Below are 16,628 nucleotides of genomic sequence, written 5' to 3' on the forward strand. Positions count from 1 at the left end.
TTAGTACTACGGTTACTTTGTAGGTTTCTATACATTTAATAATATTTAGAAATAGATGGTTAGTGAGTTTTAAAGTTTATTTCGATATTGGTTTTTAACATCAATACATTGTTCAATTTTTTTAAGATGTCCTATAAGAAGGGCCCCTTTTATGAATTTCACATAGGGCCTCCCGAAATCTCAGAGACGGCCCTGGTCCCACTTACATGCCCAAAAACCAGTTTGTCCAGTACTTAGAGGACTACTAGAAATTATTACCTGCGCGTTGCTGCAGGATTAGAAATTGTAAGAAATATTATATTTCAAAGATATAAAAGATTTTGTCATAAAATATTAATATTATTTACATTGAAAAAAAATCCTCAACGGACATAGTCAACATACAAAAAATCCTTGAACTTTTGTCTCTACATAAGAAAAAAATAACAAAATAGATCGAGGAAGCAGCCTAGGCAAGGGAAGAAAATGGAAGTTTTTCCCTTGAGCACCTAAAGTTTCCCTTCAGTACTCTTAATTGTCAAGAAAGCAGCCTAGACAAGGAAAGATATGAAATATGAAAATACACGCAATTAATTTATACATAAACAAGTTTATACTATAACGAAAATAAGGATACAGTATGGATACCTAGTCTTTTTTGGTGGAAAAGAATCTGGTTTAATACCAGTTGGAGAGGACATTTTTTTCAGTGATTTAAAAGTCTCTTATTTAGATGAGTGCAATCTAATATTTGGTAGATGATATTGCACATTGTAGATGTAAATACTGAGATTTTATGGAATAATTGAACAATCAATCTAAACACCAAGTTAACACCCATGGACTTATTCCCTGTATTCTCAAGAGGACCTAATTCACTTCTTAATTCTACCTAACATGTATAACACTCAACACTTCACTGTAGCTTAATAGAACAATATAGAAAATGGTAGAAATCAAACGTTATTTTTGAAAGCCTAAACTAATACAAATTAGGAAAGGAGACAGGACATTAAAGTTATTAGTAGATTGAAGACTAACCAGATTGAGAGTGGTGCTTGATCTCTCACTTCACAAAAAGTCATAGAAAGCATGACTTTAAACACTCGGGTTAGTCTTTGAACAATGAGTAGGTAAGGGAAAGAATGGTCTATTTTCCAATTGAATAGATATTTATGAAAGAAAAGAGAGAACCACAATGCATATTCTAGTACTCATAAGCAATAATTAGGGAATTTTCCGACAACCTACACTAAAAGTAGGATTGCCAAGGAAAACAATAAGCAACAATTATCTTTGTTAACAAAGAAAAAGGAAAATTTGGATACCTTTTCTCTAAGTTCCATAAATCTGGAAAAGAATGCAAGTGCATATGTTTGAAGGATCACATGGCAACACAAAAGAATTATTGAAAACATAAGAAGATTCATGAGATAGATCGATGCATGGCAACATCATAAATACAGATTTAGGAAAACAATTGTCAGAGTTGGAAAATCCTTTCTTTTGGAAAATCTTTCATATTATATTGCCAATATAATATGAAGTTTGCATTGGCATTTCATTATTTTTGTTACAGTAAATAATTCGATTACAACAATGATTTGTCATGCTATCTGAATCATTGATTGGGAGCCTGAGAAAGAGCTCGAGAAATCTATGGAAGCAAAAATGGAAGCTTGCCTTTCCATCTTTCCTCCCTACTATGATGAGCAACACGTGTATCGGAGGAAGAAAATTCAACCAAAAGGCACATCGATGATAGACGCGTGGCCAACAAAGAAAGAAGCGGAAGCAAAAGAAAGATCGAGAAAAAAGAACAAAACCAGGGGGTTACACGATCAGCTTCTAGAATTAGACCTACGCGTGGATATGAGGGATAAACACGAAATTTCAATGTGCAACAAAGAAAGAAAGCTAGAAACTGAGGGGCAGATCCGCCATTTCACTGTTGATGAACAATGCCCTCTCTCACATGATGAACAGTGTTTTTTTGCTGGCTTTTAGTATATGTATAATGTGTCGCACTTCAGTATTAGACCAATGTACAAGAGAAATGTGGAGTCTGCAGAATATGATCAAGTCTCCAAGAAATGGATTGTGAAGGCAAAAAATGTTGGTGGCTCCGGTGAAATAGAGGAGTATTTTGGAGGGTTTTTGGTGGTGGCTACCGGGGAAACAACTGACCCGTATATTCCGCAGATTGAAGTTTTAAGTAGTTTTAATGTTAATGTTCTTCACTCAACAAAATATAAATCTGGGAAGGAGTTTGAAAATAAGAATGTTTTGTTGTTGAGGCTGGGAATTCTGGCATGGAGATTTCACTAGACTTGGCAAACCATGGTGCCAAAACTTCAATCATCGTTTGAAGCCCGGTAATCAACCACATCACCTAGCTTCAATTTTAACTTAATTTATTTCATGTTTTCTATCGAGGCAGAGGCGATACTTTAAACTACTCTAGTGTACAAGAATATGGCACATGTTGACTGCCTTGACTAATTAACCTAATGCACATCTGCTTAATTTGTCTAAATGCAGGTCCATTTTCTCTCAAGGGGGATGCTGGACTTCTTGGTTTTGTTGAAATATTTTCCATTTAGCATGGTTGTTTCCTTGTTGGTTCTACTTAACAAGCTGATCTACGGAAACCTATCTAGCTATGGGATAGAAATCTTAAATTTCAGGTAGACGGGTCATGGGCCCACTCCAATAACACTGATATTGTCCCCACTTCGCCACCTGCTCAATTCGTCAGGCGTGGGGTTTTAATACAAAAGGTCTCGGTCTTAGTTAGAGTGGGGTAATTCTATTTAAAAGGCTTGTTCTCAAGTTCTGTGGCCGATGTGGGATAGAGGAATTCTAATACTCCCCCGCACGTGAGACCCTATTTTATGGGTCACACGTGGAGTTCCACACATCGACAACCACGTGGAGCCAAGCCGGGGCTCGCCCGTTCACTCTGGGCCAATACATGTGGCATCTTTTGGCCTACGTGGAGCCATGTCAGGGCTCAACCATTTATGCGGGACCAAAGGGGACCCACCCGTTCATGTAGATGTACAGACCCGTCCCCTGGTTCTGATACGATCTTATACTTCAAGTAGACGGGCCATGGCCCCACTCCAACAACACCGATATTGTCTCCACTTGGCCACCTGCTCAATCCGTCAAGTGTGGGGTTTTAATACAAAAGGTCTCGGTGTTAATTAGAGTGGGGTAATTCTATTTAAAAAGCTTGTTCTCAAGCTCTAGGGCCGATGTGGGACGGAGGAATTCTAACAAGAGAGGCCACAAGAGGGTCCTTTTTCTATGAAGGCGAAGTACGGTAAGTATCCGGTCATTGACATTGGTACCTGTCGAAAGATCAAATCCGGCGAGATTCAAGTTTTGCCTGCCGAAATAGGCAGCATAAGAGGCGGTCAAGTGGAACTGAAAAATGGAAAGTCATACCAATTTGACGCAATCATTTTCTGTACTGGATTTAAGAGTTCGACTAATTTGTGGCTTAAGGTAACTACTCAAACACCGTTTGGTAACCATTTTGTTTTTAACTTTTAATTTTTATTGCCTAAGATGATTATAAAATTTGTTACGATTATTTCAGGGGGATGATTATCTTTTAAAAGACGATGGGATTCCAAAACCAAGTTTCCCTAATCATTAGAATTGGAAGGGGAATGGATTATATTGTGTGGGACTATTGGGAAGAGGATTTTATGGATCGAAGGTGGATGCTCAAAACATAGCCAACGATATCAAGTCATTTCTTATAACGTCCCAAAAGAAGAAATCAAGGGCCAAATGCACGAGAAGTTACCTACACTTTTGGTACACGACCTAACATTCTGAGTCAAATGCACGAGAAGTTACCTACACTTTTGGTACAACCACTTAACATTCTGCTAACATTCTGAACAGTTAGCTACACTTTTGGTACACCACCTAACATTCTGAGTCAAATGCACGAGAAGTTAGCTACACTTTTGGTATACCACCTAACACTCTGAGTCAATGAGGCGATGTCATGTTGGAAAGTTGCGTAGGTCTGACATGAGACATTGGTGCAAGTTGGGTGTAGGTCTCCAAGTCCCACTTTTATGTTTTTCCTCTTTGTGTTTAGTTGTGAGTAGTATTTAAAAATATGTACATAAATATCAATATGTAAATTTATAGAAATATCAATGAAATTATAAAAATTTGCAATGAGATGAGTATATATAGATTCAGTCGAAATTAGAGCAAAAAAAAAATTCTGAAAAAAAATTCAAAAGTTCAAAATTTGCAATGGGTTCCAATAAATTTTCTGTAGTGAATCAATAAATATCATCAATATTTATTGATTTCCCTATATATTGCCAATATAATATGAAGTTTGCATTCGCATTTCATTATTTTTGTTACAGTAAATAATTCAATCACAACAATGATTTGTCATGCCATCCGAAGCATCTTATGGATACAAATTATCAAAATTGTCACACTAGCTAAGAAACTACAAAATCGAACACCTTGCAACGGCAGCGCTGCGGCAACAGGAGCCAATCGATAAATAACTGTTGGCCGGCGAATCACAACCATATCATGGCTTGTGCCTCTCCAAGATGTAAGGAATGATAATTTATGCCCAAATAATTCCATCGAAGCCGATTTCCAAATTTGAAACTGGACTGTCACCGATATCCTGATCAACTGCTTGGTTGTCCCAAAGCGAATCCGCGTAGGGCTCCAACAGATCGGAAGATCTTTCGGATGGAATGCCATAGTCTTTGAGAATGCAGGACGAAGCAGCGATAGCTGCTTCCCTTTCCAACACGGTTATGTAGCTGTCTTCGAAATCAAAGACTACGTACTTGTCCTTGCATGCTGGTTAATTAAGAGCACAGAATAACCGTGAGCATCGGAGTGGGGAGATAGAGTGAAGAGGAAGTATTTAGAGGGACATTACGACTTACAGTCTACAAGGTAGGCTAAATGATGAATGTTCCTTATTTGGATTCCGTTTAACTTCAAAACCTGAGATCATTTTCTTCTGTTAGTGTGAGCATCGTTGGCGGAGAGATGTAAAAGTTGTTAGAAGTGCAAACAAGCAACTTGCCTGCTGATTGCTCATGTCTTCATACCCAATGTTTACTTCATTTGCTAAGACCTATCGACACGAAATACATGAGAACAGAAATTCCCATCATACATAGAGAAATGACACCTTTTAAACATTTTAGGCAACAAAGAGAGACGAAATGATGATTACGAGGAGGGCATGAGAGAAGTTTACAACAAATATTGACATAACCACAACACAATCTCAACATTTGCCGCACATTGATTAATGAAAATCGAGGCAGCTAACCTGTGATAGGATTACAATCTGTTCCCCTTTGAATCTAGCCAAAGAGTAGCGTGCCTTCGCCAAGCTGACCAGAAAAGAAACGAAAAACTAATCAATTTTCAAACCAAAAGTGTGCATTGCGGTCAGCAAACAAAAAGGAAATAGCTAAACATGAATTTTGTGCTTAAGTGCGTGTCGCTACTTTACCCCTATAGAGTCATCACACTCCTCTCTGCAGAAGAACATAATCAATGGTTAGTCTGTAATTAGCACAAAAGATTTTTATTAGTAAAACAACGTATTCGACATGTTCCTGAGTGCCAGAGCAAGCATGACTTACTCTATCAGCGGTTCTGAGAGTGGGGTAAACACCAAACCAGCAATTATTAGGTAAGAAGGCTGACCTCCATCGATATGAAAGGGAACCTTATTGGAACACAAAGAGCTCAAAGTAATCAGAATCAAGATATTCAGATAAATTTTGGGAACATAACTTTACAGCATTTCCAAAAGCACCAAATTTCTGTTGACTTACCAAATGCACTCGTGGGTGCAAAACTGCCTTAACTTTCATGTACTCTCCAGCTCTAATAATACCAATATCTGCAACATCGCCTGCAAATCTGTAAAGTGGTTAACCACATGTGAACAAATTAGAACATGTATTTAAGGGGTTTAAATGTGGAGTCAGCTTTCAGTAGTAACTTTCATGTACTCTTCATTTCTCCAGGAGTGCTTACACTTTTAAACTCTAGAGTCTATATAAGTTTCATAGTCAAGTGCGCCTTTAGGCATTTTTAGTATAACCTTTCTATTTATCCACAAATACAAGTAGAGCCCGAGCCCAATAAAGTATTAAAATGCAAAAGGATAATTGCAGGGGTTAACCAACAAATCAAGTATTATCACCAAAACAAACGGAAAGCGTAGAAGAACAAAATGCAGCTTTTCAACATAATTTCTTGTAATAGAACCAGGGTTTTACTTTTGGCTAATGAGGTAGCGGAATGCGATGCGCTCATTTGATCGAAAGGGTACTGTTCCTTCACACCCTACATGAACATCATCAAAGCTTACAATCACGTCCCCCTGGAAAAGCACGGGAACCGTCAAAGTTTGTAAAAGATTCAAAATTGTTCAATGTGCTTTGAATTCCAATAAATTTATAGTGAAACAACTGACACTAGTAACAAGTATGGCTACTTTAACTATAAATGCCCGTTCATCATTAGCTTTCGACTCTTCAAAACTAGCTTAAGAACTTTTCCCATCCAACGCATGCTATTATTGTTACTTTATTTCTGGTTATAATAGTTTCTCACATCATATTTACGCTTCTGTTACATCATATATCTTGAAGATATGTGAAAATATGATATTGATAACATAAGCTGATAGCTTGAGAAGCACCAAGATTCAAATAGCCAGCATACCTCCTTTAACACATTTTGTGCATCAGAAGTGGGTTCAACTCTTCGCACCAGTACACCCTGCACAAGCCAGATGTGATGAGACCCTAAGAAAAATTAACAGTTACTAAGCTATCGTTATAAAAATGTATAAACGTGGCCCGATACTATATTCTAGTTTCTACACTAGTAAATTTCTGCATGCTTTACATGGTCCTCATGTGCCCTTGAACGAAAGCCTTTCCTATTTCCTTGTTCACAAGATTATTTGAAAACATTGTCACTGCACTCCATCTCTGCTTCTTATTGCAAGAAACAATTTTAGTTGATGAAGGCTTTGCAAAGATTGTAAAAGACAAGGGACTCACCTCAATAGACTCTACTTTCAGGCACGCCTTTAATGCTGGATTCTCCAACTTTTGTAACAATACACCAAGGCAAGGAAAACCTGAAAGTCAAAGTGTGACAAAATATTGGGATAAGTCCACATAAGTTGGCAGGGTCATGTTTTAGGTTTAAATATTAATAAGAACGTTCAGGTGCAATTGATTGAAAATATAGCAGTAATACTAATACGCCACCAAAGAAAGCAACAGGTATTAGACAGACAAGTTCAACAGGTGTTCAAAGCAATCGCTTTAATTACGTAAAACTTGCCACCTAGTCCTAGTGCAAGAAAAATACACAAGATGTGAGTATAAGTTATAACATATATTCATATATGAATAGAGGCATGTGTGCACACATAAGTAGATAATGTTCACAGAACACGAGATATTTATGAGAAGACAGGAAAGAAAAATGGAAGCACGACCTAATCCTTTGTAAAGAGCCCAATTAGAGAGTAGCCATAACAAGTTACTAAAACCATGGTTCAAGGATGAAGGGACACTCTGAAAGTTGGGAAAGAGTTGCTGTTACAGATATACATGAGTCTAAATTTCCAATTTACATTAGAAGCACGACCTATATACTTTCTTGATACTTTGAACGAGCATTGTGAGCAGTGTGTAATAAAATTCAACACAAGACAAAGTCCATATACCACATGCATCAACTGATTTCCCTTCACACAGATGAAAGCTGGTAAGACTTCCTTACCTGTGTAGTTCCCGTTCCTCTCATAGTCATCCAAAAAAATGAGACACAACTGTAGTAGGAATGACATATCCAATATTCTCGGCCTCTTCAGATCTGTAGACCTAAAGGAAGTGTTTCTTAAAATCATAAAATAAAAGTTTATATGTCACAAATATTGCTTATGCAGCTAAGAAATCTAAGACCGAGTACGTAGGGATAAACAAACGTGGACAGCATGCCAACAAATTTACCTGAAATGCCACACCAATGCACTCCCCTTGATCATTGAATGCAGGGCCACCAATATTACCTGCAATCTAGCAAAGTATAAGCAAAGGCTATGACAAAAATAGGAACAATGCCATATAAAGAAGGATGGTAATCTTGTGGCACCTAAATGACTTTCCGAAGAACAGACTATTATAATTGTAAATTTGAGTTACAGACTGACCAGGGTTTATTGCTGCATCAATCTGAATGCCCAGCAAATCAGATGACCCATGAGCATATGATGTAACCTGAGGATATAATTATTAAATAGTAAGAACTCGAGCCTGTATATTGTGTAACACAGCTTAGATAGGATGGAATATATCATTTTTAAGGATATCCTACAAGTAACAAATCATACAAGTACACTCAAGTAGGGAAAACCAAACCTCTATACGTGATACAACCCCCTTAGTTACTGAAATGGTATCTCCTCCAAGGGGATATCCTACAACAGTCACTGCTTCCTGTCCATTATAAAAACCACAGATAGAACATTTTAAAGGGATGAACCAAATTGATGTTATAGCAGAACTGTAGAAAATTCCCAAATGTAGAAATATATGTATAACAACCTCAACTTCTGTAGTTTCAGAAATAAAAAAGCTAAGCATTATTTTGAGGGTGTACTATAAGGAGTGATTCTGTTATGTAATACTGAAAAGCTAAATCTCAGATTTCGATCACGTGGGTGGTCAGTTTAACTCGTCATATTAATATTTTCGGTAAATCATTTGAACAGAGGAGATGACACGTGCCTTCTGAAATCCTGAAATTATGTGACAATTTAATTACTGTTCACACAATGTTTGCACTTGCAGTCACACCCTCTATGCTCCATAATTAATATTCTAAATGAAACTATCTCAACTAGTACATCTAAACTAACCCAAGTCTCAGAAAGGTTTTCTGTTCGCGTTAGTTTCTAAACTAACCAGATATGATATCTGTGAAGATAATTTACCTTCAAGAAGATGCAAGGGCTACTGCAAGTGCATATAACCAAATTGTAGATAGCATTGAGTAATACAAAATAAAACTATCTCCAAGAGACAGGAGATAACCTGAAGATGTGGCAAGCTTCCCAATTGGAGTGGTACTGCTCCTTTCCAGAATTCCTCACTTTCTACCGAAAGTAAAGCTATATCACAATCAACACCTCTGGCCAAAACCTGCAAATTAAGTCACTAATAGTAAAGCTAAATCATAATCCCCATTACCAATAAGCTGTAACATCATACCTATCTCCAAGATGTTATTAATTTTCTTGAGGGGTGAATACCTTAGCCACATATTTGGTATCGTCCCCTCTTCTCTTCACTTTGACCTGCATTTGTAACCAAAATAAAAACTTGATGATGGTGACAATAGCAATAATAAATCAGTTGGCATCTTTCCTAAAACATCTTTGCTATGACTGGGCCAATGACACACTAAACCTTAATGAAAACACATAAAATGCAACAAGGTTAACATAACCGACCAGATAAATTTTTAAACATTTTGCATCTTTATGTGCCAAGTAAATGACACTTATGTACCCTTTTTTTCACTAACTTTTCACTATTAAGGACGAAAAGTACCTGAGTATAATGCTCAACACAGTGGGCATTTGTCAAGAGTTTCCCATCACCAATCATAAAAGCACTGCATAGAAAGGTTCAGATTATAAGTTCTTTAGAACACACACAGGCTAGTGAAAAAGGTGATAGGATAAAAGTTCAAAACTTGCCTGCCTGTACTTGTATATAGTCTTTGTTTTTTCCATGGAAGGGAGTAGTCAGGTGCGGTATGGGTGCAGTAAACCTAATAAATAATTATTAGCAACCAACCGAATCTGTAGATTTTGGTATTAAAGTGATAAAATTGATAAACACCAGACTCCCATGGATCAACGCTATAACAATGGCGAGCAAATAGTTTGTTTGACAAAAACAAGGACAATTCATTCCGGAGCTTCTATTAGAACCGACATCCCAAACAAACGCAAAGTGGTAGAATAGCTCAAAAACACTGAAGAGATGATAGTAACAATACTTGGAAAAGCTCAGCACCTAGGTGACATAACATGCACCACGAAGCTTGGTACATGGATATAAACTACTCCAAACATAAACTTATGAAGAACCTAGACGCCGTGAACTTTCTCAAAGACACAATGCATTATAAATTCAATAACCAAATCTGGAAGAAGGGTAAACAACATCTACCTTGACAACGGCATTGAGAAAATCAGCATCCTGGAGACTTTTCGGTTCAACCTGAATCGAATATCAACACAATTTCAAATCCAATCAGTGAGCATTTTTCCAAACCCGAAACTGAATCATCACAAAACGAATTCAGTGCAACAATTATCAAACCTGCTGCTCTTTCTGATCAACTACAGACTCCTTCCTCTCTATTCGTTGCGTTCCGAACGCTCTGTACGCCACCGATTGGGACTTCCCCTTCTTCCCTCTCTCATTTCCGCTAAACTTATTGGGAACGCCTTCTCTCTGCATTTCCCAAACCAAACACAATCACAAACTAGTTAATTACCAAAACAAAACGCACAAACGACGCCGTATAGAGTTAGGATTTTACCTCCGGTTGGTATTTATCAGCGGATGGCGGCGACGACGAGCCTTTTCTCGAACTGGAAGCTCTTTCTCTATTGCTTTGGCTGACGGGCTTAAGAGCGTGGTACTGGTAGCTGCCGGAACAGAGCCACGTGGCGAAGAAAGGTTGGTCGGAGACGGAGGAGCGGAGTTTAACGGTGGAGGTGGCCGCAGAGAAGCAGCAGTTGCCTACCGCAACGGCCATTTGAAAAATGGAAGCTCAGAGCTCGCTGCTGAAAGAAGGTGGTTTTTGGAAGACGAAGTTACCGTTTCTTAGGACCACGGTGCACTTCCTTATCCGTAAATAGTTGGACTTTTTTCGGGCGTGGATAATTTTGGCAGAAAACTAACGAGAGAAAAATTGTTCGAAAATTTTGAATTTTAACAAAAAATGATAAAAATATGTTGTAACTACATAGTATCAAGAGTGATTTTTTAAAATAAAAATACTTTTAACATTAAAAATGAAGAGTGTCAGGTGTATTTGATTAAAACTCTTAATTTTGGGCCCTACAGATTTGAATAGGGAGATTTCCAGCCCGTTTATCTTTGGGCCCACGAATTTGGGTTGGTTTAGATACAAATGGGCTTTGAGCTTGTGGTTATCTTGTTTTTCAAATTGGATCCGAAAATATTATGTCACAATATTCTCTCTTGAGGTTGGCATGGTTCGGTTTAGATTAGTTGCACACACAAATTATGCCATATACAAATTTGATCGGATTTTAACTCACACTATGAGTAAACACCGAGCCAAACTGAACTATTGTTATTCAGTTTGATTCCGCCAGCTTTATGGTGTTCGATGCACAAGACTTGGCATCTATGCCATCCGTGAGGCAAAGTGCGCATAAGGCTATCATTTTCCCTCAAATTCCCAAAGGAGTTAGGGAGGGCAACTGTAAGGATGTGTGACGCCCGGGCAAACATGCCCTCGGCCTAATAGCTTCGGACAAACTTGCATTCATAGAATCGATCTAGAGCTGGTAAACGAATCGTGTTTGTGTCATTTTTATGTCATTCTTATTATTTTTACGGATCGTGTCATGTCAAACTCATTATCTTAATGAATTTTTAACAGGTGAACCGATAGCGACCCGATTCATTGTTGGTTGTGTCGTTTCATGTTAGGTTAGTCATACAAGAAATTGAAACGCCTAATGTCTAGACTTGACAAATAGGTCGTATTTGTGTCATTCTCGTGTTATACCCACTATTTTATGATAGGGGCGGAGCCACATGGGTTCCAGGTGAGGCCTAGACCTATCTTGAAATTTTACTAATATATATTTAGGGGTGTGATATTCACACACCTCATTTTACTTCTCACACACCTTTTTAATTTTCGACCGTCAAATCAGATAAATTGAAGAAGAGTGTGTAAGAAGTAAAATGGGATATGTGGATAGCACATCCCTATATTTATTGTCTGCTAAGTTTGGCAATAAAGAGCTTGTGGTGCATTGGGTAGCGCAATTTGACAATTCCACCATCTCATGGGTTTGAAAGTCGTTGTCAATAGCTTTTTGTTTCACCATATAAAAGCTAATTCCTTTTTCCGTCTCTTCATATAAGACAGTTATATACAAGTTAAAGTAAAGTTCAATTAATTATGTTGAAATTAATATCTCATGGTAATAGTTTTAAGTTATGATCTTATATTTTTGTTCAAATCTTGGTTTTTTATTAAAGTTCGTAAAAAGTTTTATCATCAATACTTTTTGTAAAAATTTTGAAGCCTTATCACTCTTGTTTCATAAATTTTTCATGCAATAAAAAATAATAAAAACCTTAAAATTAATCATTTGCTATGTTTGATGTAAATTCTTTTATATATCTTAAAGGCCTCTTCTGAGACGAACTTCTAGCTCTGCCACTAATTTTATCAGATTCTCAACAGATTATCCAATAATGACTCGGCTCGTCAAACAATTATTACTGAGTAATTGAACAATGACTTGAATAGTTAATAAATTAGCTCAAAACTTATTATTTTTATATCGCTTTATATCAAATTAACGAGACATGCAATAAATTTCAAGCATATTAACATTGGTAATGGTTATTTTAGGGTTGTGTCTCGCTAGCCCACCTGATATGTATATGGACATTACACATGTGTCTACTACTAAACTGCCTGGTGTTGTCGTCGGGTCTGGTTCATCTGCAGGTGGTCGGTGGGGCCACCAGCTGGTAATTTCAAATATGACACGACACAGACGTTGACGATTAACGAAGTAATGGAGCCAACATTTCCATTAATGCCCCGCATGCTTAGAGGACATGTTCTTATCACCGATTCATCGTGTTAATTTCTCCGGTCTCTTCCCGTCATTTTCCATGGGAGTATTTTTGCTCACTATTATTTGGTGTGGTGAATGCTTACCATCTTATTTATCACCGTTAAATGAATTTTAAGTTTGAGATTCGTGTAGTAGATAGGCACAAATCTCAAAATTCAAACTCATCTAATGATGATAAATAAGGTGATAAGCATACACCATACTAAATGATGGTGAGCAAAAATGCACTCATTTTCCACAGGCCTCAAATATTTCTCATCTGCTCCGGTAACCTCCCTTTGCCCTGATTAGTAAGTTGCTTAATGCTTCTGCTTTTCCAAAAAAATCATTTGAAATCCAACAAAAAAGAAGGAAAAAAAAATCATTTGGGAAAAAGTTTCAATAAGAAAATAGCATCAGGCTAATAAGAAATAACAAACACACGTCATTTTTGTTTGTTATTATACAACTTTATTTACTTAGGATCGTTGTTTTTGCTTGATTTATTTAATATAATGGCCAAAAATATAGGGGAATGGGAGAAAATAAAAGAGGCGTCTATAAATCTTCCCCCTTGTCTAATAATAAGTACGCAATCTTGAATATCATGTGTGAGACACCTTATTTAATTTTTCTTAGACATGAGTTAGTAAAGATGTCATCCCATTAAAGTACACCGAATCTATATGCAAACATGTTTGCCACTTTGTTGTTTCAGCCAGCCAGTGATAGGTTATTTACGAGATTAAATCTTCTGCATTCATTTTGTGTGTGATTTCCTATGGTTTGTATTATTGATAGACACATGTTAAGTTTGTAACAAAAAAAGTTAAAAAGTTAAGTTTGTTAACACTGTCAACCTGATGGAGTCCATTAAGAGGTCAGGCCACACACAAAATTAATACATATAATTTGAACACGTTAAATACAAGCCAAAAACTAACAAAGGAAACATAAGACTTTTACAAAAAAAAATTGCTAAAAAATGAGTTTTTCAATAGATTCTCTATCACCTCATGTTTTTAACATAATATTTTATAATATTAGCACATAAATTGATATTAAACTGTGAAACGGCAAAAAGTTCACGAAACTTTTAAGAGAGTTCCATTAGCATTTCTCAAAAATAAAATAAAAAGGAAACATACGACACTTGAAACCAAGCAGCCGGTCTAATTACGTCAAATCCCCATGATTACTGACGCTTAAATCTTCATGCAAAAGAAACACACTATTTAATACTGATTAATCAACTAATTAATCAAGGAAAAGACAAAATAATTAAGTCTAAATATTGATTTGGAGATTGGAGGAATAGGCATAAATCATGGAGTTTTCTTTAAAGGCTGAGTGACAATTCGGAGTTGTCATGGTGTTGGGGGATTTCAATGAGATCTTGTGTGCTGAGGAACAGGAAGGAGGTGATATACAAAGTGAACGCCAAATGGAGGGGTTTCGGAATGCACTAACAAACTACCAGTTACAAGACTTGGGGTATGTTAGAAATAAATTTACTTGGGTCACTACGAGGTGTGGGGGAATCAAAGTAAGATTAGATAGAGTTGTAGCATCGCAAAAGTGGATGGATGTGTTTCCTGGATTTCGTGTTTCTCATTTGAAACCAAATTCGTCTGACCATATACCTATAATGGTTGAATGGATGCCAAAGAACAAAGCTAGATTCAAGAAAACCTTTCAGTATGAGGAAGGGTGGTCGATGGAGGAGGGTTGTGTAGTTGCGGTCCAGCAAGGGTGGGCAACAGAGTTTCATGGTTCCCCAATGTTTCGAGTCACGGAGAAAATTAAGGCGACACAATTACAGTTGGCTAATTGGGCAAAAACAATGAAGCGTTCAATTCCGGGGGAGATCTCAGAAACAGAAGATAAGTTGAATGCATTATTTGGAAGGCCCTTTACTAAAACAAATATAGCACAACGACATGAATTAAACACTCGGTTACAATCTTTATTGGCACAAGAGGAAATGTTCTGGAGGCAGAGGTCAAAGGAAAATTGGTTAAAGCTTGGGGATCAAAATACAAAAAAATTTCACCAGAAGGCTAATCGAAGACAACGTATGAATGCTTTGTCGAGGTTATATGATGAGGCTGGGGTGTGACATGAAGACAAGAGGGGTATGGAAGCGGTGATTGTCGATTATTTCTCAAAGTTGTTTGACTCTCAGGGTGCAACAGATGTGTCAGAAATTATGCGGGTTGTGACCCCCAAAGTCTCAGCAAAGATAAACCATGAGCTTATTTGGCAGGTCTCCAATGATGAAATTAAGGAGGCATTGTTTCAAATACATCCGACTAAAGCTCCAGGACCTGACAATATATCACTGGGTTTTTATCAAAAGAATTGGGAGACTGTCAGCCAAGATGTGTGTGATGGGGTAAGGCACATTCTTTCATCTGGTCATATGCTTAGGAAAATCAATTATACCCATGTCACTTTGATTCCAAAGAATGTTGATCCCATAGTGACGATTGAGCTTAGGCCGATTAGTCTATGTAATGTGATTTATAAAATTTGCTCCAAGGTTCTTACTAACAGACTGAAGGTCATTCTTCCGGAAATTATTTCTCCTTCGCAAAGTGCCTTTATACCAGGAAGGCTAATTTCTAATAATTGTCTAGTGGCCTAGGAGATTGCACATTTTATGCATAGGAAGAATAATGGGTTGAATGAGGTGATGGCGTTGTAGCTAGATTTCAGGAAGGCCTATGATCGTATTGAATGGAGTTTCTTGGAACAAATTATGATAAGGTTGGGTTTTGCAGAGGAATGGATACACTGGATAATGATGTGTGTGTGTCTACAGTATCTTATTCGTTCAAACTGAATGGGGAGCCTATGGGGTTGGTTTATCCAAAACGGAGAATTCGTCAAGGCGATCCGTTATCACCGTTCTTATTTGTCTTATGTGTGGATGGCTTATCAGCTTTATTTGATTCATGGGAAGCACAATGCCAAATTCAAGGGGTTCAAGTATGTCAGGGGGCTCCAAGCGGAAGGGGATGCTTTGCTGGTGATTTCTGCAATTCAAAATGCAGGTGCAGCATATAGTGGTCATTATGGACATATGTTCAATGATACAAGGCGGCTCATGCAGGACTTCAAGCCATGAAAAATCACATTTGGGCGAAGAGAGACAAATAAGGTGGCTCATCGCCTTGCGAGGTTTAGTCTAACTGTTGATTGCCCAGTTTCTTGGTTTGAAGAGTCTCCTGATGTAATTTTCGATTTGTTATTAGGGAATAGTACTATTACTTAATTTTGGTGCAGGACGCTCTTTTTCCTTTCAATTGGTCTGAAAGTTCTGACAAAATTTTTATCGAGATCCATTGTAAGCACGCTATCCTCAATTTGTTCGTATTTCAATATCTAATGAATATTGTAATTATTCTTAAAAATATATATGGTGATTCTCTAGGAAGCAGGGCTCCTTCCTGGTTTTTTCGAGACAGAGGGGGGCCCACGCGTACGAAAATCTGTAACCTCCGCGACGGCCAGGATTGCGACACGCAAGCGGGAAAAGACGATGGAGAGAGAGATGCATGGGAGTCTTGGGAGATGCGAGAGCATGCAAAAAGAAGCGCATCGGACTCATCGGCGCAGATTAGCAAACATCGCCAGCCAGCACGGCACGGACAGAGAACGATACGTGGTTGTGTGG

At 37.6% G+C, this 16,628-nt stretch overlaps 1 protein-coding gene and 2 pseudogenes across 3 annotated transcripts; 2 read left to right on the forward strand and 1 right to left on the reverse strand.

The window, feature by feature from the left end:
* The first annotated feature begins 206 nt into the window (after positions 1 to 206).
* Positions 207 to 3,670, forward strand: LOC137714653 (putative indole-3-pyruvate monooxygenase YUCCA10; annotated as a pseudogene). Its single transcript, XR_015960426.1, has 5 exons — positions 207 to 243; positions 1,997 to 2,354; positions 2,521 to 2,666; positions 3,270 to 3,492; positions 3,587 to 3,670. The product of XR_015960426.1 is annotated as a putative indole-3-pyruvate monooxygenase YUCCA10 (transcript).
* Positions 3,671 to 4,343: 673 nt separating this feature from the next.
* LOC137715742 (protease Do-like 2, chloroplastic) lies at positions 4,344 to 11,026 on the reverse strand (annotated as a pseudogene). The gene is made up of 21 exons (XR_015960427.1): positions 10,654 to 11,026; positions 10,431 to 10,565; positions 10,278 to 10,328; positions 9,800 to 9,873; positions 9,651 to 9,714; positions 9,350 to 9,394; positions 9,132 to 9,239; positions 8,457 to 8,534; positions 8,249 to 8,315; positions 8,049 to 8,107; positions 7,819 to 7,919; positions 7,086 to 7,165; positions 6,742 to 6,798; positions 6,294 to 6,397; positions 5,844 to 5,931; positions 5,649 to 5,734; positions 5,508 to 5,540; positions 5,330 to 5,393; positions 5,078 to 5,128; positions 4,935 to 4,995; positions 4,344 to 4,845 (listed from the first exon to the last, which is right to left on the reverse strand). The product of XR_015960427.1 is annotated as a protease Do-like 2, chloroplastic (transcript).
* Positions 11,027 to 14,318: 3,292 nt separating this feature from the next.
* LOC137714652 (uncharacterized) lies at positions 14,319 to 15,068 on the forward strand. The gene has a single exon (XM_068453810.2). The coding sequence runs from the start codon at positions 14,319 to 14,321 to the stop codon at positions 15,066 to 15,068; it is 750 nt and encodes a 249-aa protein (XP_068309911.2).
* Positions 15,069 to 16,628: the final 1,560 nt, after the last annotated feature.

The sequence above is a fragment of the Pyrus communis genome, chromosome 3 (genome assembly GCF_041283825.1).
Source record: "Pyrus communis isolate YQ-2024b chromosome 3, ASM4128382v1, whole genome shotgun sequence".
Taxonomy (NCBI): Eukaryota; Viridiplantae; Streptophyta; class Magnoliopsida; order Rosales; family Rosaceae; genus Pyrus; species Pyrus communis.